Source organism: Plectropomus leopardus, chromosome 21, assembly GCF_026936395.1.
Source record: "Plectropomus leopardus strain MGB_pleo_1.0 chromosome 21, ASM2693639v1, whole genome shotgun sequence".
NCBI classification, from domain to species: domain Eukaryota; kingdom Metazoa; phylum Chordata; class Actinopteri; order Perciformes; family Serranidae; genus Plectropomus; species Plectropomus leopardus.
This window is the reverse complement of record NC_142196.1, coordinates 13425231-13447164: the sequence shown is the minus strand read 5'-3', so window position 1 is coordinate 13447164 and position 21934 is coordinate 13425231. Positions and strand designations below refer to the sequence as shown.

The 21934-nt window shown below is 40.3% G+C and overlaps 1 protein-coding gene across 2 annotated transcripts in view; it reads right to left on the bottom strand.

Annotated features, from left to right (window-relative positions):
- Positions 1-1134: 1134 nt before the first annotated feature.
- dok6 (docking protein 6) overlaps positions 1135-21934 on the bottom strand; it is a 58502-nt gene continuing 37702 nt past the window's right edge. The window contains exons 4-9 of one of the 2 annotated variants that reach the window (XM_042510626.2): positions 20934-21053; positions 18059-18248; positions 17511-17649; positions 16281-16386; positions 8505-8531; positions 1135-6263 (exon numbers count right to left, since the gene is read on the bottom strand). In XM_042510626.2, coding sequence (XP_042366560.1) covers positions 6115-6263; positions 8505-8531; positions 16281-16386; positions 17511-17649; positions 18059-18248; positions 20934-21053 — 731 coding nt within the window. In that variant the 3' untranslated portion in view covers positions 1135-6114. The remainder of the gene's footprint in view (positions 6264-8504; positions 8532-16280; positions 16387-17510; positions 17650-18058; positions 18249-20933; positions 21054-21934) is intronic. The other variant, XM_042510627.2, reaches the window with a different exon arrangement.

The following is a 21934-nucleotide window of genomic DNA, read 5'->3' as shown; positions in this document are numbered from 1 at the left end:
TAGTGGTTGGTATACTAATATATTGCCGTTCTAGTTGTGTAGAGCTGTACTTCGTAATTTTATCATATGTCTGAACAGAAATGCTGATATTCCCAACGGCCTCATCTTTTTCCTCCGACACTATGCCTTTGTATTACCTGCATTACGTGACTCACTCACTGACTGGCTTATTGATAACCTCAGATGCTTCTAGGCACCTACAGTAGCATCAATGTTGCAGCTGTGATCTCATGACTTAATCATTTGAACACCAAGCATGTTTTTTACATGACTTCTTATGATGTAGCTGCGAGCTCAGAGGTTCCTGTGTTTTGAACACAGCATAATACTACCGACATGTCCTGTAAATAAGAAGGTAGTGCTTGCAGTCTGTTCGCTTCGCACAAAGACTGGGAAACTGGTAGCTAGGTCTCTGTCCATGCAACCTTCATGTTACAATGAACTTTGATGAACTGAAAACACACTGTAAAAGAAACATTCTATGATGAAAACACAGGCGGCACCCAATAACACAGGTTCAGGGCTCAGCCTATATGTCACCGTGGAAGCGACTTGTTAAACACAATGAAGTCACACACTAAAACATAACTCTTTTTACTACTGTTTCATGCCAGACATAATGAAGATCATGGTTCATTAAAGAAGACTTGAAACTAGCTATTGAGCCCATAAATTAATTCATAAAATGTTTACTAAGTTAATGAATTAAGTGAGAAATAGGGTCATTTTGTCATTAATGTCTATACTGTCTGTAACTAATGTAGTCGCCCCCTGTTGGCCATTAGAAAGAATGCAGGTTTAAGGCACTAATGCGTTGGTTTCACTTTTCAGGCCGAGGCTTTGTCCACTTATTTTATGCAGTCTGTGATTTTGGAGAGTTATTTTAGAGGTGCTTATGGGCAGACTTTGTTATCGGTGAAAAGATCCAGGCAAGCTGTTTACCCTGTTTTTTTACACTTTTAAGCCGCTGGCCTGGCCCATTACTTTGTACTTACATAAGAGTGGTATCAATCCTCTTATGTAACTCAGTGAGAAAGTGAATAAGCGGGTTTCCCCAAATGTTGAACAAATCCTTCAACTGACTGTTACTTACCTTTTCATTCACCACTCCAGTTGGCATAAAAAAGGCTGATACGTGATAGAACATTCAATTTATTACCTTTTTATCATCAAAAACATTACATATGTACATTTAGTGAAAACTGTAGTCCTACACTCAATGTATTCAAAGTGCTATTAACATATAATCTGACAGTAACAGAACACAAAACGTGGTGGACACAAACACAATCATATACTGTAGTAACAATAACAGAAATCATGATGACACGTCATACCTACAAAGAAGTGAATGGCTACAATAAACAACAAAATCTGCAAATGATAAACACAGTCAACTAGAACTTTCTCCAGTAGTCTCAGTTAGTACTGCTCTAATGCTCCAGATGTAGTGGAACTATTATACATACACTGATAAACCACACTTGAACTAAGACTCCAGACAACTAGGGCAGAAACATGACCGGATATGTCATAAAGTGTCTGTCTACGTACTGTTACTATGGGCTCTGTGATGCAGACACATCTGGAAATGGGCACTTTGTTTGAGGCTCAAATTGATATGAAGGCTGAGTTCTTTTAAATACAATATACAAAATAAAGTGACTTACTTAACTTAGTAAGTTAATTTCAGCACAAAATGTATGTATCTTCTGCAGGGATCTTTTAACAATAAAAAACACATTCAAATTAGGTTTGACATTAAAGGTCTGCTTTGCTGCCTCAAACTGATTGTCACTGGAATCGTTTTCAGAGCTGTTGCTGCGACTTCTGTATTCGTACTTTTTCTTTAACAAAACATGACACAACAAAAAGCCACTCTTACCACAGATATTTAGAGAAATGAAATAAGTCTACTGACAGCCACCAACAGGCAACAAGTGTCATTCTCAACTTTCTAAAAGAGCTCTAGAGTTAGGGTTCGTGTTTCAGATGTGACATGGCATCTCACAGCTGGATTGAAAGTATTTAAGAGGAACTTAAGACTTTTGAAAATGTTTTGAAGGTTCAGAGCTAATGTTTGTCCACAATGGTAAACTCAAAGCCCAAAGACGATGCTTTGGTTAGGTCTCACACTCTGCGGTCTGTGTCGGAAGGCACTTCTTACTCGAGGAGGACAATGCAGTGAGCATTATCGTCACAGCGGTCATGTACTCAGTGACAAATGTCACTAACGTGCTATGGAAAGGATTTACTGAAAGTAGTTGATAGGTTTTCTTCTAATTTTGGCTATTTTAGTGACAAACACTACCAATATCCTATGGTGTTGCTAATGGATGTAAAACAAAATGATACAAGTATCTTTGGACACTCATGGACATATACTTTTGTTTTCTTGACAAGAATTAGATGAGAAGATTGATACCATTAATGTTAACAGGCTGGGACACATTCTGCGTCTTTAGCCGCTTGGAAATCGTGAGGCCGAGCGCTGAGTGCAACTCTAACTGTAAGGTGACCATAACAAGCATCGTATCATAGCCTACTGATCTTGCTGACCTTCTTCCAGGTGTTTTATTATGTGGGTTTTAGGTTTAAAATGTTGTCTGTGGGACTGATGTAAATTTCTGGTTAGCCCTGCACTAAAATAAGTAATTTTGTCTGTCATTATACACTGATATTTACAATAGAAAGAGAAGATATCTGACGGGTGAGATTGACTGCTCTGAGTTACTTGACCTGCATTGCGCATTTCTATTCTAGAAGTTGATCTTTGTTTATCTCAGGAAACAGTCATTGCACCATCAAAATTTGGTGTTTACAAATGCTTGCATTCTGCAACAATGTCTTTCTCACTTTTGAGAAAGCCTTCTGTGCATCTACACCGAAAACAATGTATTTAAGGGCGCAAAAAATGCTGCATGTGTACAGACCCTAGGCTGCCATCAACAAGCGTTTAGCTTTGTTTGCACTAAGAATAAGGAGAAACAGCTAACCTAAATATCCGTTTACCAGCACCTCTAAAGCACACCAACATGTTATATCCCATTTATTTAAATCGTACAAAACCCAAGTGTATAAAACGTGGTTTTACAGGTTCAGGTAGACAAAGTTTGTTAGCTTTGGAAAGAGTCAGGTTAGCTGTTTTCAATATGCTAAGCTAAGCTAACCAGCTGCTGGCTGTGGCTTCAGATTTAACGTACAAACACAAGAATGGCATCAATTTTGTCTCTGAAGGTCTAGTGTGTAAGATTTCTTCAGTATTCATTGGTCAGTAGGTTTTTAACCACGAGCCGAAATATCTGCAGGGGTCTTCCCCTCTCCAAAATAAACAGGCCAGGTGATTAAAACAGTAAAAATCACCGAATAAAGCAGCTTCATGTTATAAATCAGTGTTTTTCTAATACTGTTTGGCTTGTTGCTGACAGGCTGCTCGCCCAGCACCTGCTAATGTGCACTTCTTTTCTCTGATAACCTAAGATCCAAACATTGAGGAAGGTTTCACCCGGAGCCAAATTATCCAGAGATGTCTCTACCTCTCTAAATCAAGCAGTCAAGTAGTTTCACATTATAAAGTCTTTTGATTCTGCTCATTACAAATGGACTTCAAGCTACATTGGCCAACGTAGAAATGCAAATTGCCCTAGAGCCAGTGTTTAGCTTGTTCTTTCTGGGATACCATAGAAACATTGCAGTGAATATGGCGATCTCCATAAACAAGGGCAGATATAGCTGGCTCTGGGGGAGAAGTAGGTGTGCCATTTTTGTGCCTTTTTTCCTGTGTGTTTCTTGTGTGCCTCTCCATGTTCCACCCTCCCCTCCTTCTCACGTGTAGAGGGTGATTGAGTACATCTGATAGAGCACACCTGTGCTCAATCTGCTGATCGGGAGCATGCAGTATAAAGACTGAAGAAGCCAGGCGTTAGAGTGAGTGAGCCCTGGGCCAGTGTGGCAACGACTGCCAGACTGAAGAAATTAGTTGTAGTGATCCTGGACTCTGTGATTGTTACTTTTGTTTTGGGCATGTGGGGGAACCTATTTGTGTGTTTATGGATTAATTTGTTTATTAATAAGCTTTAGTTTCGCTTTCTTTGCTTTTAAAGAAAGTAGTGTTTTGTAAGCCTTTTGAATATTTCTTATAGACATTTACTGCTTTGTTTTTGAAAATAAGTCAGTTTTTGGTAACACCTAATCTGCTTTTTTTGTGTGTGTGTGCCTTTTCCCCGGGTTAAGTATTTATTGTTACTTCCCTCATTCTCTGAGCCTAACAGCAGAATGTAACAGGTTCTATGGTAACAAAAACACAACAATCCTTATTTTCAGGTAATTAAACACCTACTTATAATATTATATACAATTTATGTCAATACATTGCCCTAAATCCAACACCCTGGACCTTTAACCTTGATAAGAAAGCAAATTTCTCAAAATGTCAATATTCCTTTTAAGACTATGCTAGTATTTTGTGTATTTTACTCAGCATGGATTTTTTTAATTGAGACATTAATACCAATATTTTTTTCTAAATTTTAACCTTGAACATAACATACCCACAGGGCAAAAATTACCATGATGTTTTACCAAAATTGTCCTTTTCTCACAGGAGATATTTTGACTTTGTGTTACTAATAACATTAACGATGGCTCTATTGTATTTAAGTGTTCCAGTGACAGCAAGTCAGCATGCAGGATACCAGGAGCCTTAAATCAAAGCAGTTACATGGAATTTGGCCATCGTTAACTTCATTATTTACACCTGTGTTGTTCCTGAAAAGTCAAATTGTCCTCTGTAAAAAAGGCCTATCCACATCTGAGTCCCATAGTGCAACTTTGCAACTTGCCCCATCACGTGACCAACATCTCGCTTCTCTCCTTTTTGCTAACAAACCAACATGAGGCTGGAGAAGAGCCTGGAAGCTATTAAAATCAAATATCTCTGCTAGTGTAATGTAGGGTTGGCAGTTAAGAAAGTAGAGGCTGTGAGAGGGGCTGCATTATATCTCTATCTCTATTTCTGACATGATGGCCCACTCCTGTATTGCTGAATTACATTTCTAAATGACTTTTCCCTTTGCTTTGAAACCCTTTGAAACCTGGAGCAACATTGTTTTCCTTGTGCTGCTTTCAGATGCCATTTACAAGTATTTCAACCTTTGAACTCTGCAAATTGATGCAGTTTCTTTAAAAAACATGGGAAAAAGGCACTGAGCAACTTAGTAATAAATGTTTCACAAATTGCAAGAAATTAGTAGATTTATAAAATTATTTTTTAAAAAGCTGTCTAGGGAAAAAAACTAGGGATAACTATATGTATAATTATCATAATTGCATATTTAAAATTCTGTTAGAAAATTATTGTAATTTCTAAGCACTTTTCCCAGATCTTTAACTTTTTATTTTTCACACTAACCTTCAGGTATTTTTCTTGTACTTTTTACTAATTTCTTGCTAATTTTTCGGCTGTTTCTTTTTTGTTGCTCATTGCCTTGTTCCCATTTTTATTTTATTTTATTTTATTTTTTTTTAAGAATTCAAGAAAATATGCTCAGGTTTCATTGGGTTAAGGGCTTTAGCTGATTCATCACTGCCATCAAAGTAAAGTTGCTCCTGTGTAAGGCATTGATCAATTTCACATTCTAGAGAGGGAGCAAAGTACTGTAAGTATGGAAGGATTGTTCCAAAATTGGTGTCTTTTCTCATGAAATGGTAGCTGAGGCTGCAAATTGTTGGAATGAGCCTTGTGTGATTTTGAAGCCTTTTTTAAACATTGTTTTACATTGTGGTGTGTTTGTACCTCTTGTAGTGCAGTGACTTAAAAAAAAAAAAAAAAAAAAAAAGATTGGGGTCCTGTTGCCTTCAACAGCATAATGACAACATAAAACACTTTCAAACTACGCTTACAGGATTTTTGGCGCAATCTTTGAAGCTACTGCGGCTGTCACACAACACACACAAAAAAGGTCCTTTTCAGGATCCTTTCAGTGCACCACTCGCTCTACAGTTGACACTATTGTTTGAACAGGAAATTATATATTACACATGTCGCTATACATATTTCTACATCCTCTCTACAGTGGTGGGTAAAGTGTCCAGTTTTGGTGGAGCAATTCTCTGTCATTGAAGGGGTCTCAGGCTGCAACTGGATTCACAGCCACTAGAGGGCGATGGTGCCTCTTCCTGGTGCTGGCTCTCCTCCTGCTCATCAGACAGAAAGCTGGGGAACGTCTGTGCTCGAGGGATAAAAGTCATTGTCAGGCCGTTTCCTGTGAGAGGGGAGAAAAAGAGTCAGTAGAGTGCTTTTTTTAGAGGGTGTAAATCAATTTATTTGTGTCACTTAGCTGGACTTTACATGAAAAAATGTCCTGTTTTATTGGACAATATATTTATGGTGCAACTGTTGCTTAGCTACTGTGTCCATGTTGATATCTTTTTGAAAATTACAAGATTAATCCTGGCGTTCTGCATTTATAGAAAATGATCTTTTCTGATGTAGGTGGTCCTCAGATAACACAAAAATGTAACACTTAAATTCAAGGGCTGATGTTCAGAGAATGGGCCCCTGGGCACAGATATACAAAGGCCCCACCACCTCTCCTCCATTGATAGAAGAAATACACAAATACTTTGTGGTGGTTTTGGCTCTTTTTTGTCGTTTTGCATGTCTTTGTAATTGTTATGCATCTTTTTGTGGTTTTGTGTATCTGTGGTAATTTTGTCTCCTTGCGGGAATGTGACCTTGTTGTAGTTTTGCCTATGTGTAGTCATTTTGTGTCTGTTTGCAGTTCCTTTTCATCCCTTTGAGGTCTTTTTGTCTCCTTCAGGAAATTTTGTGCATTTTTTTGGACTTTTTGTGTCGACTTGTGGTAGTTTTTCATCTCTTCATAGTCATTTGCGTCTCTGAGGAAATGTTATGTCTTATTTAGTTATTTGGTGTCTCTTAGCAGGTCCTTTGCATCTCTTGGTGGTCTTTTGTGTCTTCTTTTGGTAGTTTTGTGTCTCTTTGTAATTGTTTATGTCTCTTTGAAGAAAGTTTGTGCATTTTTTGGTCTCTTTGTGTCTCCTTGTGGTTGTTTTGCATCTCTTTGTAGTTGTTTGTGTCTTTTTTGGCCATTTCATTTCTCTTTGCTGTTGTTTTGCCCCTTTTGTAGTAATTTTGTGTCTTTATGCTGTTGTTTTGCCTCTTTTTGTTATTATTTTGTATATCCTTGTGGGAGTTCTGTGTCTCATTTCTCCTTTTTGTTGTTATTTTTCCTCTCTTTGTGTTTCCTTTGCATCTCTTTGTGATCTTTTTGTGTCTCCCTCTGGCCTTTTTGATTATCTTCCTTGTCAGTACATTGTACTTTAAGTGACATATTGTAGTAAAGGCCATTGGGGTCCCATGACACTTTGGGCCCCTGGGCCTGTGCCCTGTAGGCTTATTTAGCAATCCATCCATACCTAAGTTGTAAAATAGTTTCAGATGTGATGGAAAATTACCTCAAATAAGCAACTTCATTTCAGAGTGATCTATGCTGTCTCATCTTTTTGGACTGTGTCTCCTCTTTCCCCGCTCTCTCCCTCTCCACCTTAATTTTAATTAATTGGACCAATTTGTTCTGCAGTTCATATTGGTTAACTGCACTGAGATAGAGTAATGGATACTTGTGGGTGGAGGGCCGTTCTGAGCAACTGTGAGACCATTAATAATATATTAGGATGCTGTTTGGAGTTGTGCACGGTGAGGTAGGTTGAGGATAAAGTGGCTGGCAGGCTGCTGATCATGCACCGAACAAGGAGGAAGTGGCCAGTGATTAATATTTCAGGAGGTGCAAAAGCTAACACAACACTGTTATCAACTCTAACCTAAAGCATATATGGTGTTGACTGATACAGCTGGCAGCAAGAAGCTGCTGCACGTCAATACATTTCAATTCAGTTTACCTCCAGAGGTTAATTGAAATTTGATTAACAAATTAAAATTTGACTTTGTTGTTTATAAGCCGCTTTCTTCCTGAGCTGCATCGATAAAATTGACAAAGAGATCATTTTCTCTTCTGCTGGAAGTGTTTGTTAACAAATATGATTTTAGGCTGTGCACATTCATATTATAGCGAACATATGCTTGCACGCATGCACACACACACACACACACAGAGCTTTTTGTGTGTGTGTAACCAGCATCACACATAGTCATGCTGCCTCCAAAAGGAATCCGGCTCAGACCGTGAGACGCACTGCCAACTCACCACGACGTGGAATATAAAACATGACCCAGTCAGCCTGGCAATCAATGTCAAGTGGCTGTGTGAATGCGTGTCAGAGCCACAGAGAGTCACGCAGAAATGTGTGTGACGAGTAACAAGTAAAAGGAAGACAACAAGAAGGACAGACACAGAAAAAGCATTTTCCTGTGTGAGTTAAGGGAACAGCTTGCAGGAGGAGGCACAGAGGGGCTGGTGTGGGTGTGAGCGTGAGACCACAAGAGTACCAGCTATAACAGGTGAGTCATACACACACATACACACCTCTGTCCGCTGCTCTTCCACTACTCCCTGAAATAAAGAAAAAAAAGATAAGGCTCCAGCTTAAGGTTTTAAATGCAGCGCAGTCCATGTTCTGGAAAAAAACACTGCAGGTAAAAAAAAAGGGAGACACTTTCTCTCCTCTCTGCGTTGTGCTTAATAGATTGCTGAAACGAGTGGTGCGCAACCAGGCATATCCTTTTCAAATCTTTGCCAAGACAATCCCTCTCCTCAACCAAGGCCAATTTGGGCTGGAAAAATAAAGGCAGGGAGCCCAGTGCAGACAGAGAGGGTAACGCAGATCTCATCATCTCTTCGGCCACAAACAGCAGCGTTTGCGTGAAGCAAGACCCCCGACCGGAGCTGCGCTTTTTGGACACAAATGTGGACACACTCACAGGAAAAAAAATTGTAATAAAAACACAGTGAGGAGATGGTGTCAGCAACCCTCCTCCTCTCCTATCCCTATGAGAAGCAGACAGTGATTTGTCAGTGCCTTTTCATTACCAGGGAAGGTCATGTCATCCTATCTGGCCTGGGGTGGCAGCTGCTGGGCCGGAGCAGACAGGACAGGCAGGGAGAGGGCACACACACACACACAAACACTGAGAGAAACAATGGTGGACCTGGACACACAAGCAGCTATTCATGCACGCATGTACACACATACACCTGTCTGCACCTTCCTTCCTCACAGTGCGATAACCCAGATGGCATCCTCGTAACAGCTGTAACCAGAGAAAGAGGCTGCGTGTCCCACCAACTCTGGATTATGCAATGCTGCTGACATCCAGCTTTGTGTCTTTTGTGGCAAACCAGCCACAGGAGCACCAGTGTGCTATAAAATATCAATCCAATGCAGCCTTAAAGGAACAGTGTGTGAGATTTAGAGGAGGTTTAGTGGCATCTAAAAGTGAGGACTGCAGACTGCAACCAGCTGAAACTTCTCCAGGTTAGAATTTCTTTCGGTCCCAGTGATTTAAACCGGTGAAAACACTGATGCTGTCTTTCTTTTTTGCCTTTATTCTATAGGACAGCTTAAGCATGAAAGGGGATGACATGCAGCAAAGAGCCTAGGCTAGAATTGAACCCACTTTATCCACTGACCCAGCCAACCTACTGTAAAAATGGGCTACTGTAGAAACATCAGGGGTCCCACTGTCATGGAAAATCTGGAAAAGTCATGGAATTTGTAAAACCAATGAAAGTTTTGGAAAAGTCATGGAATTTTGTTGTGTATAATTAAACAAATTGTTCCAGTAATTTTCCATTAATAACCTCCCATGTAGTGCTACCTATGTATTATCTATAGCTGTTGACGCAGTATGGCTTAATATGCATTGATGTTTGACGTTATGTTTAACATCACATACATTTCTTTGTTTTCTCCCCACTTTCCGTCTCTCCCTCCCTATGTACCAGCTAACTGATATTATGTTTGAACAAAGTTTGAAGCTGGCATGTTGCAATAGCGCATTTTAAGATATAAGGTCATAAATCCCAAAGTTTCCATACGTCTGCCCCTCTAATCACTTTAAACTGTGCCACATTTTTGAGATGGAACAATTGATTTGAGACGCCTCGGTTGTCCGTCGGAGCCACGGGTGTTAACTGGAGAACAAGTGCGCACTTTGATTTTGTTTAAACTGCTTTGAAAGTAGACCATGGTATTAAGGTACGGAGCATTGTTTGTTCTGGGGAAAAAATAAAAATAAAATCAATGGGCCAAATGAACTGCCAGCTGTCAAGCTGTACTGTTCTGGGTCCATGGACCGCCTATAATAATATAATTAACATTTAAATTAAGGCACAATAAACAGTTCTGTTTGTTTTGTACAGTGGGAATAGTCATGGAAATTTCACTATGGGTGCTGGAAAAATCATGGAAAACTTTTGGCCATGCAACATGGTGTTTTCCATGGATGAGGATCCACTTCCTACATAGATACAAACAGCTCCTTATAAGGTAACAAAAACCCAATGATTTTTTATTTTCAGGTGATTACACACCGTCCATATTTTATTGTTTTCCATTTCTGCCAATAAACCCCCTAAACCCTACACACTGGACCTTTAATATTGGGTGAGTTAATTTTATTTCCAAATCATGCAAGAAGATAAATGAGATTAAAAACTTTCCATCCTCTAAGAAAGAGACCAAAACAGTTGAACTCAGTTTTACCTGGCTGCAATGAATTTTTCATGCGATTCACTTTTCTTGCATCTACATCTACTACATTCCTTGTCGCCTGTTGCAGATAAGATAGTGTTATCATCCTGTTCTCCTATCATCTTGTCCCTGTGCCTTTGATACTTGCTCCCTCTCTGTAAAATCCCCTCGTATCACTCCCAGCCGATCAAACTAAGAACAGCGCTCCATTCCATTAGAATTGCTAATGCTACGGCACTAAACTGTGCAGCACAATGAATTGCAGGGAGAGAGTGAGAGTGTGTGCAAAATGGCAAAAGATTACATAAAAATGGGTCCAAGAAGAAATACAAGCATTCTTGTCCCTTTTCCATTCCACTATTAGAGTTGGTAATTGAACCATTTCCGACAGGCGTGGCGCCTTGCTTTTTCAACTCGCAAGAACTTTAAAGTGCACTTATTTCTATGCATCAGCAAACTCGGAGAACACAGCAGTATCAGTGAAATGCAAAAGAGTGAATAACATTAGGAGAGTAGAGGTGGAGCACAGTAGAAAGTAGAAACATTGTCTTAGTGTGTAGCTTCTGAAGATTAAAACATCCGTCTTTGGTTTTACTTAAAAAGAACACAGTGGGGGAGTTTTGTTTTAAGATGATCAAGGCTGAGTATTATTTTTTTTCTACACCACATCCCTCAGTTTCTTTTAAACAAAACACATTTGACAATTATTACTATCAATTATAGCAAACAAGGCTTCTGGGATGTATTTTTGAGACATTTCCAGACAAATAAAAAGCAGATGTGAAATATATTGCAATAAAGAAGTTACAGTACTGTACTTCACCGCCAGGTCCCCCGTTAACTGAGGCAAAGACATAAACAAATAGGTGGATAAACCCTCAACGGGACAGGAAATTCTGTTCCTTAATTATTCCCCCGCACCCGCAGGGTATTTGAAAGCAACCCGAGCATGACTCAGCAAATTGACTGTGCTGATTGGATATTCATCACGCACACAGTGATACAGCCAAGGAGCAAAGGCAGCCAGCCATCATGGTCTAAATTCTTGATTTCTTACTTCTATTTGCAGCCAAATCAGTTTTGCAAATATCATCGTTATTGCAGAAAAATAGATTGATGGATTCATTTCTGAATTCCTGTTTGAGCAAACATCTACTTCTATAAGCTGGGAACATTATGTAATTTCACATGCGGTGCGTTTCCTTAAAGAGATTCATGACTATATGGTGTAAACTATAAATGTGTTCATGTGTGTAAAGATGAAGGGTGTATCTTGTTTTTTGTATTTAGTATGGATATTTGCTGGTTTGAAAAGGTTCCCTTTCTCCTTTTTCCCTGGGCCCGGCTCCCCAACATTAACAATTATTTTGCGTCTGCTAAATTATTAATTTCAGTCCAATATCGCAGCTTATTTGAAGCATTATCAGTCAGGTATATAAATGACACAAGCTTGTTTAGTTTGTGTAATGTGTTGGATTATGATCTCTGGGAATGTGTTCATCCTCATGTGTGCATGTGTGTGAGTGTGTGATGTTTTTCTTTGTTATTGTTCTGCCTGGGATGTTGGAGTAGATCAGCTGCTCAGCAGCTCAATCAAGCAGAGTGAAAACAGGTTTGCCTAATTACGTCCTCTTAGCAGGGAGGAGCTGGGCCAGCGTAAGATGGAGGAAGATAAACAGTGTTGGTAAGTAGTGATCTACCTGGAATTTAACTAATATTTTAACTGCATTTTGCAGTAACTTGCTGGTAATTCAGCCACATTCATTTGCATAGTAATTCAAGTGGTTAAATTACTTTTTTTGCCATTTTTCTGTGTATTGTACTGAAACTAAAGACAATTTTGAGCCTCAGAAAGAAAGGAATAAATTTATATTTTCATTTTACCATTATTTCTCCACTGAAAGTAGGCACTCTTTAACCAGTCCCATGGCTTGCCCAGGGAAAGCATTCATCAGGAAACCACCCACCACTTTCACCTTTGTGTGTTTCATGTGCAAAACGGCGAGTGTTGGCCAGCGTTCAAACAGCCACGGCATCATCATAGACAAGCCTCCTGAAGGTCAACCTGAGGGAGAATCCCCTCGGTCATATTTAAAGGCACATTGTGTAGGAATGTTTTTTTTTCTTCTTTTTTTCAGAAATGGAATACAATATAATAAGTACTTTTTTAGTTGTCTTTAATGTATAATCACAGAAAATAAGAATTAGTGAGCTTTATTCACAAATATCTTCCTAAGAAAAAGTCTCGTCCGATTCAAGACATGTTACTTAAACTGCAGAATTGTTCACACCTGTGTTCTTATAATGGCTCCCATTGTCCTCGTGTGTAGAAAGCGCATGTGAGTTGATTCTTATTAGCAAAAGTAAATGTATTGTAAAGTTTAAGAAAACACAATAGCAATTTTCTCTGCACGTGTGCACAAAATGTGCTCTTTATAAATAATTTTCTTACCTAAGAAGAAATAGCAAATAAAAATTGATGAAGTAAGTCGGTTTTAAGTAGATTTTTTTTTTTTCTGGTGAATGAGGCCCATTGTTTTTATCCTCACCTCAGAATGAGATCATCATGTTTTGACATTTTGTCTTGTTTCCACAGTAGCCCAGAACGGACAAACCAAACACTGGCTCTAGCCACTTGCGTTTTCTCATCAGATAGCAGTAGCAGCCCCTTTGCAATGAGAAGTGCTGGAAAAACATGCATTTTTTTAATGCAAAATTCCTTAATTCACTGTTTTCACCAGTTTAAATCATCTGGTTCATTTGTTAAATGCAGAAAAATGTAGAAATTTCAGTTCCCTAATCTTAAGTTATCAGAAAAAAGGTGAGTACAATGTAAATATAATGCATTCATATTTGTTTACATCCCTTTTAGAGATGCAGTGTGTATGTTGTGGTGTTAGAACATATACGGTTGTGCTAAGAGTGCAAAGAGCAGCGTAGAGAGCTGAGGATGTAAAAGAGCTCCAGGGAGGTGGAGACCTTCTGCCAATGAAGAATCAATGCAATTACTCTATATTGCTCTCCTCATCTAAGACTGGCTCGCAGCCATGTTAAAAGCAGCACCAGCGCCCGATGTGTGTGAGCTCCTCCTGAACATCCGTGTCACAACAGGACTTAAACTCCTGTCGAGCCCCACAATCACCTTGTCGTCCCCCTTGTCTGACGAGACCTTTCGCTGCGTCCTCAAACACACTGATGCATTCAATTTATTCATGGGAAAGGAAGGGGGAGATAATGGTAGCGCTGAATGCGTCTGAGTGTGAGAGGATGGAGGGTTGTTCTGAATGGGGACAGACATGCGGAGAAAGTGTGGGAGGACCAGCGGAGATGCCAGGGTGATGGATGAGAGAGAAGCTCCTCTGCTCACCAGAGTTTGGAGAGGAAGAGTTTTAAAAGGAGACTTTACAGAGGCTGGGCCTATAAATAATGACCCTGAGGTGCAAGCTCCTCTGCTTAGTGTAAGTAAGTAAAAAACATGTTGATGTTTGGAATGGAAGGCATGTTTTGCTTTTAAGCTTATCAGGCTATAATTAAATGATAATAATAACAAAATGAATCCAGCCTTAGGTTTTCAAAAGAAAATTATGACGTCAGAGCAACTTTCATCTTTGCCTGCCTTTCTGTTTTGCTCTATCAGTAAAAGCCAAAAGGCCCATAATCCTCAGATAAGTCTACTAATCAACTAATACCATGGACAGGGCGTAATCTCATCAGCTCACTAATCACCTCTCTGCCTCTGGTCTACATCTAGACGTTAACACACATACACACAAACACATGCAAACACACACACACCCTTTATGTTTACATTAAGTGCACACAGAGGGGAATTTATGCTATAGAGCACCTGCTGCAATATTAATGTATTTGGGGTGACATTTGTCGCTCTCTCTCTCTCCCACTCACCCATCCACCCACCCACACACACACACAAACATATGGATATGAACTCATTTGCTTTCAAGAGCAAATACAAATTATTTTTGTTCCTCGTAATTTAATTTAGATTGAGTCTGTGTCTGTTTTTGTTGTTTATCAAAAAAATACCGCTCTGGTTCAGTTCGAAACAATTTTTCAGCAAGTTCTTTTGTGATTAAACTGAAGACTGAAACTAAGAAAATGCACTGGAAATGCAGATGAATCGAGAGGACAGTAGACGGCGGGCAGACAAGACGTTTGATGCAAACAAGTAAACAACCTGATAGATTGGCAGGACGGTAAAACAAAACATGCATTGTGATATGATGATTTTCTCTTTTTACAGAAAAATGGGATCAAAATATTGATTAAAACCATTTTGTGTTTATTATTATATGTATTTTTATAGTAATATCCAGTAATTGTCCAAAGCCCTGTGTTTTTTCGCCTTGTATGTTGGTGCTATGTCAGATCTTGGGCAGTCACATTCTGGTCAGTTGGTTGGTTAGTTGGTCGACATGCTCTTCTCTGACCATTTTGTTTTGTTGTTGCTGTTAGGCACTTGCATTTGTCCTCTGTGATGGTTAGTCTTTGTGGTATTTGTCCCGCCATTTCTCCACTGTGATTGGATGGCTGGCGACAGTCAGTCAGTGACAAATGCAGCATTAAATTGTCCTTCAACTGTCACTTTTAATTGGAAAAGGTATCAAAGACAACAATGAGTATCAACTTTATGACTAGGAATTTTATTGAGTTTTCTAAAAGACACCACAATTAAGGGCTGGATCACGAAGCTCCTGAGAGGGATACGATCACACTGGAGCCCTTGTTGGGGCGGCCGGATGGCTAACGTTAACTTCTGGGCTAAAAACAGTAAGTCTCTCTGTCATCACAGAGATATTTAATGTTAGTCACCCCAGAGTTACCTTCTATAGCATCCTGCATTTTTCTGATCAGTCCTGTTCACACTTAGTGGTTAGACAGACTCGTGCAAGCAGCTTAGGTGGAAAATCATTTCAGTGCACAGTTTATTTTTGGATAGTATTACATGGAGATCACATTTATTTTTTACTTGAGGCATTCAACTTGCCCGACCACAGAGTTTATTTGTCCTGCGCAGCTGTTGATGTTGAGCCCAGTGACAGGAAAAAAAGGCTCTGGTGTGTGGACACACAACGTTTCCAGGCAGAATCAAGTGGTTGAAGAGAAGGTAGAACTTCAGTCGACTCATTTTTTTTGGTTGACTACTGCTGTAGAAAAATCTGGTTGCAAATTCCATCATGGAAGACAGCAAAAAGTTAAAATATTTTAGAATGCGGTCTTCCGGGGTTTCTCTGCTGACCTAATTTTACCGTCCTGCTCTTGTCCACTAAAATCCTATTCAGATTGCTCTCTCTTGTTTCCCTGATTGCATATGAATGCAGCATAAGTCTAGAGCTCAAAGCTAAACACATTCAGTTTGGAATTCAGATATTTCCTTGTTTATTCTTGTATGAATAACAGCCCAGATTTGGAGGTTTACTTGTAGATGTACGCCAGTTACAATATTCTTGTCATCCTGCTTCTCCACCTACCAGTCTTTCCTCCACTTTATCCAAAGCGCTACACACACACACACAAAACCACTGACACAAGCAGGTAGAGAAATAGCAACACTGTGCGTATGATAATTAGTAACTTCATGCCTGTACCTTGGTAACTGTAGAGATCTCCCACGCTGTTCTGACGCGTGATGTGCTGCCAGTAGGCGCTGCGTGGCAGGGAGATGGACTTGGTTAGCGTCTCTCTGGGGTGGATCTGAAACAAGACACAGAAAGCTTACAGTGTCTCTCACTTCCTGTCACTCTCAGTCAGTCACTCACAACAGGGGGAAATTGCACTGGCTGTGTCAGTAAACAGAGAGCGTTCGTAGTTTGCTGGTTGAATGGCGTGTTTCCACTCTGGGTGGCTGTTTGACGGGCGAGATGAGGATTCATTTGGGATTATGATTATTGTTGTGCCACTGGATGATGTGTTTTTGAGTTTTATTTGTGGTGTAAAACTAAGAGTCTTCATCTTAGAGCAAGGGTACCTCTGGAAATATAAAAAATACGTCAATATTTTTGAAGAAAAAATGGAGTAAGCCGAGTAAATCTGCATTTTCTCACCCACTCTGCAACTGCAAGTGGTCAGTTTTGTGTAGCTATCCGTGTGATTTATAGAGCTGAGGGTAAATGCTGCATTTGGAAACGTTCCCAAATGGTGGGGTCCAAGAGCACTGCCATATGGTCAAGGCTCATCAAACACTAGGCAGGCCTACATAAATAAAGAATACAGATGATAGCGGGGAGGGAGGAGGGGGAGGAAGGACGGAAGGAAGGAGGGAGGAAGGAAGGGATGGACGGGTGTTGTGATGGAAGGAGGGAGCGGAGGCCAAGACCATGGGGAGTCAAGAGGACTCCTGGTCCAAGGTGGCTCTATGGGGAGAAACTGGGCAGCCTTACCTTGAGAGAAATGTGGATTTGTGTGTGTGTGTGTGTTTGAACATCATGTGTGAAAATCATGATTTATTGCCTTTGTGTTCGTTGGCTTCTAAAAATAATTCTTTGAACAGCCTCAATGACATGCCGGTTTGATCAACGTAAATCAAACAGACAGTGAAGACACTGCAATACTAAAAAAAGGCATTTTCAAACTAAAACACAGTTTTTTGAACATATGCGCACTTTGCACAAACAAGTCTTGCTCAGTATTTCTTCTAGCATTAGGATTAGTAATATGTGATGCATGCTGTACATTCATTCAAAATTATTCTGCAATGGCGTGCTGACACTTACACTCATTATTAGCTGTTTGTAACGTTGGCCGCACTAGAATAAAACTGATGGCCTCATTGCGAGCTGCTGCGGGTGAATCAGATAAACAAAAATGTTAAAATGTACCTGGGAGCTCTTCTCCATCTCCTCCATCATCCTCTCATGCTGCTGGGCAATGGCCAGCGTGGCCGAGTGGACCCGCTGGTAGATCATCTCCCCCTCCCGCGTCTGGAACGTGAACAAACCCTCTCCTGTGTCACACATCCTGCGCCAGGAACACACACACAGAGACAGAGAGAAGTGCACACGCTTTGATCGTGCTCACTCTTGGATTGCTGATTTACAAAAATGCATGGTTGAATGTGCACTTACAGAGAGCCGCATTGATATAATAGCCCACTGAAGTCAAACACACACACACACACACACACACACATGCATGAGAAGATATAGTACACAAACAAAGACACACATTCACAGAGGCACCTGTCACATCAATGCCTGAAGGGCTCTGCGGCAAACGCTGATATCCTGGGATGTTTCGATATCCAAAGTTGCTTTGTTGAAGTTTTTATGACATTTCCAAAAGTTGTTTTTTTTCCGCCCTCCCACCGCTAACATTTCAATCACACACACAAGACAACACAAGAACTTATCTTCATGTACACACACACCTTCCGGACTCAAAAGTGAACCAAGTGGAGTCTCGTCCGTATCTGCGCAGGGAGCTGAGAGGCCACATGACAAGTTTGAGGCGTGCATTGTGAATGTCCCACAGGTAGATGTTTTCATGGGTGATCTGCATGGTGCACTCCCCGTAGATGTCCAGATTCGGCGTGGGCATTAGGTACACGTTGAAACGTTCTGGAAAGATTCACAAAATGCTGATTAAAAAAGGAAACAGAATGGTGAAAAAAAACCTGGAGAACTCTGAAACAGCTATTTATATCTAGTGTTGAAGGGTTCCTTCACTTAAATGATGCAAACATCTAGTTGTATCTACAGCAGCCATGCAGATACTCTTGTACACATTTCGAGACAAATGCCTCTATCTCAGTACAATGGAGGTGAAAGAATTTCATTGTGGTGCTTGCAGCATTAAAAGCTGACATTTAAAATATTCAAAAGCAACGTTTCCCTGTTACGCTCGATAATCATCAGGACACGCTGTGAATTGTTTTCATGGGATGCTTTTTTTCTGTATGTAGGGAAATGTTAGTGAAATCAGGGTAGAGCCTGGGCAAAGAAAATCCTAGACAGAAAAAAAAATGTATGTACAGATGGATGACAAATTAAAGAAAAAACCTAAACGCTTGACCCCTGCTGTGAAGGGATCTGTTGTAGGGGGCATTTTGCTGGCATGGTTTGGGTCCTCTTGTCCTCTTAAGGGCTTATTTTTGCTCACCATTGCATACAGAGACAGAGACGGATGGAGCCTTCTGTCTGTGCTCTGTGTTCATTTTGTCTGTATTTGTGCATATTTTCTGAGACTTACGGATAGGAATGAAATGTAGCAGCATCTCCAGAGATCATGGAGGCAGTGTAGTGTAGTTCAAGTGAGACAAAACCATTGGGGAAGACAAGGAAATTTAAAAAATCACAACAAATATGTGATGTATAATGATATGTACATAGTACACAGTGGAAATAGTTCTCTGTCCACATGTCGGGATGTACAAACGAAGACACACACATCTATCCACACACACACACACACACACACACACACACACACACACACACACACACACACACACTCAGTAGCTAAGAAAATAATTCAGACTTTTACTTAATTTATTGTGCTGTGGGTTTAATTAAAAATGGATAAAACTGCCATTTTGACCATCAATCTAAACTCAATGACCCTCATTTTTAGGTTTATTGAAAATCTGTAACATATGTTCACTACTATTTTGTTTATTTTTTCATATATATAGTTTTTTTATGTTTGAAATAAAGTATAGTCAATTTACTTCAGTTTTTGTTTTTTGTTTTGCAAATTAATTCAAAGTCAAGAGCTGAAATCTCATTCGAGTATTCAGACTCCTTGTTGTGGCACTCCAGGTTGTGGTCAGGTGCATCCTGTTTGCTTTAATTATTCTTGAGATGTGTCTGGAGCTTGATTTGAGTCCACCTGTGTCAAATTGAATTGATTGGACAAAGGCACATGTCTGTGTATATAAGGTCCCACAATTCACACTGCATGTGCAGGATGGAAACAAGTTATGAAGTCTTAGCAGCTCTCTGTAGATTGTGGCAAGGTAAAGATCAGAGCAAGACCATGAAAACATGTTTAAAGCTTTAAGTGTTCCCAGGTGCACAGTGTCAAGTAGAGTACAAAAACCCTTAAAAAAAGAGTATTTTTAAACAGCACTTCACCTGCAGTGGGTCTAACTAACCATCAGATGAGCTGGACTGGGATCAACGAGCCAAATCTGCTCATTCACATTAAACTAACTCTCTGAGGCAGACAGAGAGAAGAAGAGAGACAGAGAGGGAGCGAGTTCTCCATAATCTAAATTAGTTCTCACTAATTACGCTTAATGATTCAAAATAAGCCATGTGTCTGCAGTGGATAGAAAATGGCATTGTCATAGTGTGGCGTATTTTTAGGGACAGTGAAAATGAACTCTGATCTAATTATCGGCCCCTGCTGTTTGGGGAGGGCTACTAATTGAAACACGGTTGCAGGCCGAAGCCTCTTGTTTCATGCACTCATACAGGCAGCAGAGAGTGCTGGCTCTCTCCTGCTGCTGCAACTTTTGCATGAGCACCAAACTTCTGCCACAACAGAGAGGAGAGGGATTGTGTTGTTACAGTTCAGTCAGCTCAGTCAAAACTCGTATATTGATATCTTTAAAAAAAAAAAGTGGCCAAGTTATGTTGAAGAATACAATTTCACTTCACGGCTGCAGCGATATGAAATGGGCTGAAATGACGGCAGATTCTTTTCAATTACTCGCCCTTTTACAACTTTAAACTGCTCTTCTTTGCCTGTTGCCTTTTCAATTTCCTCTGCGAGTTTACAAATTACACAGAGAATGAGCTCCAGTGTGATAGCAGCGCCCTGTTGTCTCCTCTCTTTTTCCATTTCCATTTCCTGTGAGTGGAATATGTGGGGAAGCACATTTATTTCACATGGCTTTAGGAGCCATAATCTCATCCATCTCTGTGACAAGCTTCATTATGAGGGAAGCCAGTGATGCACAGCACTTCTCATTAGGGCTGGAACAGAGCCCCGACCACAGCCTGTGACCTGTGCTCCAACTCACACACACACAGGTTCCTTTCAGTACACACACATCCGAACGTACTTCTGAAGTTGAACCAACACGTGCTAATGTAGCTAAAGACTGTTACAGGGGACTTCAGATCAGATATTGGCCTAATTGGACAGTGGCTGTTCTGCTCCCCTAACCCTCTGAGGACTCAGTTGCATTAACACATGCAGGGCTGGACTGCAACTGCTAACTGCTTGGTGGCGAGCTGAGTGTGAGAGATTGACCCTGAATGGCTGTCTGTGTTAGCAGGGACTAATTGGGCACTCACCGTTCTGCTCCCGCTGCACCCCCGCCGCTAACAGGTCTGGCTCTCCCAGGCTGATGTCGTTGAGACGGCTGCCCAGGCACTCCACGCACAGCAGCTTACACCATTCCTCTGCATCCAGCTCTGCACACAGCGGCACAGTGTTAAGGCACTATCAAACACACACACACACACACACAAACGTACACACACCATCTCCATATCCAGCACTGCAGACATAATAAAACAAATCTTACTATCACAACTGTGCCGCCTTTGGTGTGTTTACACATGCACATAAATCAGTGAAGAAATTCAGAATAAAATGCTGATGTCCTGAACATGCATTCAGGACATGAGTTGAGCCAACAGTAACTGGTGGTGGTGGGGGAATCAATGTGATCGATTCGGTGCAGATTAAAAGAGGAGGTGGGTTCAGCAACAGCCAAAGACAGATGAAAGCTAGGTTTCTCCCCTCCCTTCTTTGCCAATACTAAGTTCCGAGGCTGCACATTATAAGTAGCTCTGCTGGAACAAAGTGGCCACAGTCACAACTGAAACTAGTGATCACCTATTCAGACAATCAATAAGCTATTTTCCAAATTAAAGCTGCTTGTTAAGTGGACAGGAAATGAAATGAAAAACATACATATTTCAAAAGGAAGAAACAGTTAAAGTAATATTGACATTTATTTGCTTTCTTGTACAAAGTTAGACAAAAATAAAAAAATGACCCCAAATTTCATGTCTTAGCATGAATATGAAGCTAACACTAACAGCTAGTAAGCTTACCTTAGCACAAAGATAGAAACAGGTTGAAACAGACCCCTCAATATTTAGAATATCTTTGTCCCCCCCAATGAAAACATAAAAGTAGCAGGACTTTGACATTTTTTCAGCAAGACAACCTCTACAACTTAACACTACATACTATAGAAAAAAGCAAAGATTAGGCTATAATGAACTACACCACAATCCCATGACGTCTTCACCACAACGAGGCTGTAAAGCCGTGTTCAGCGTGA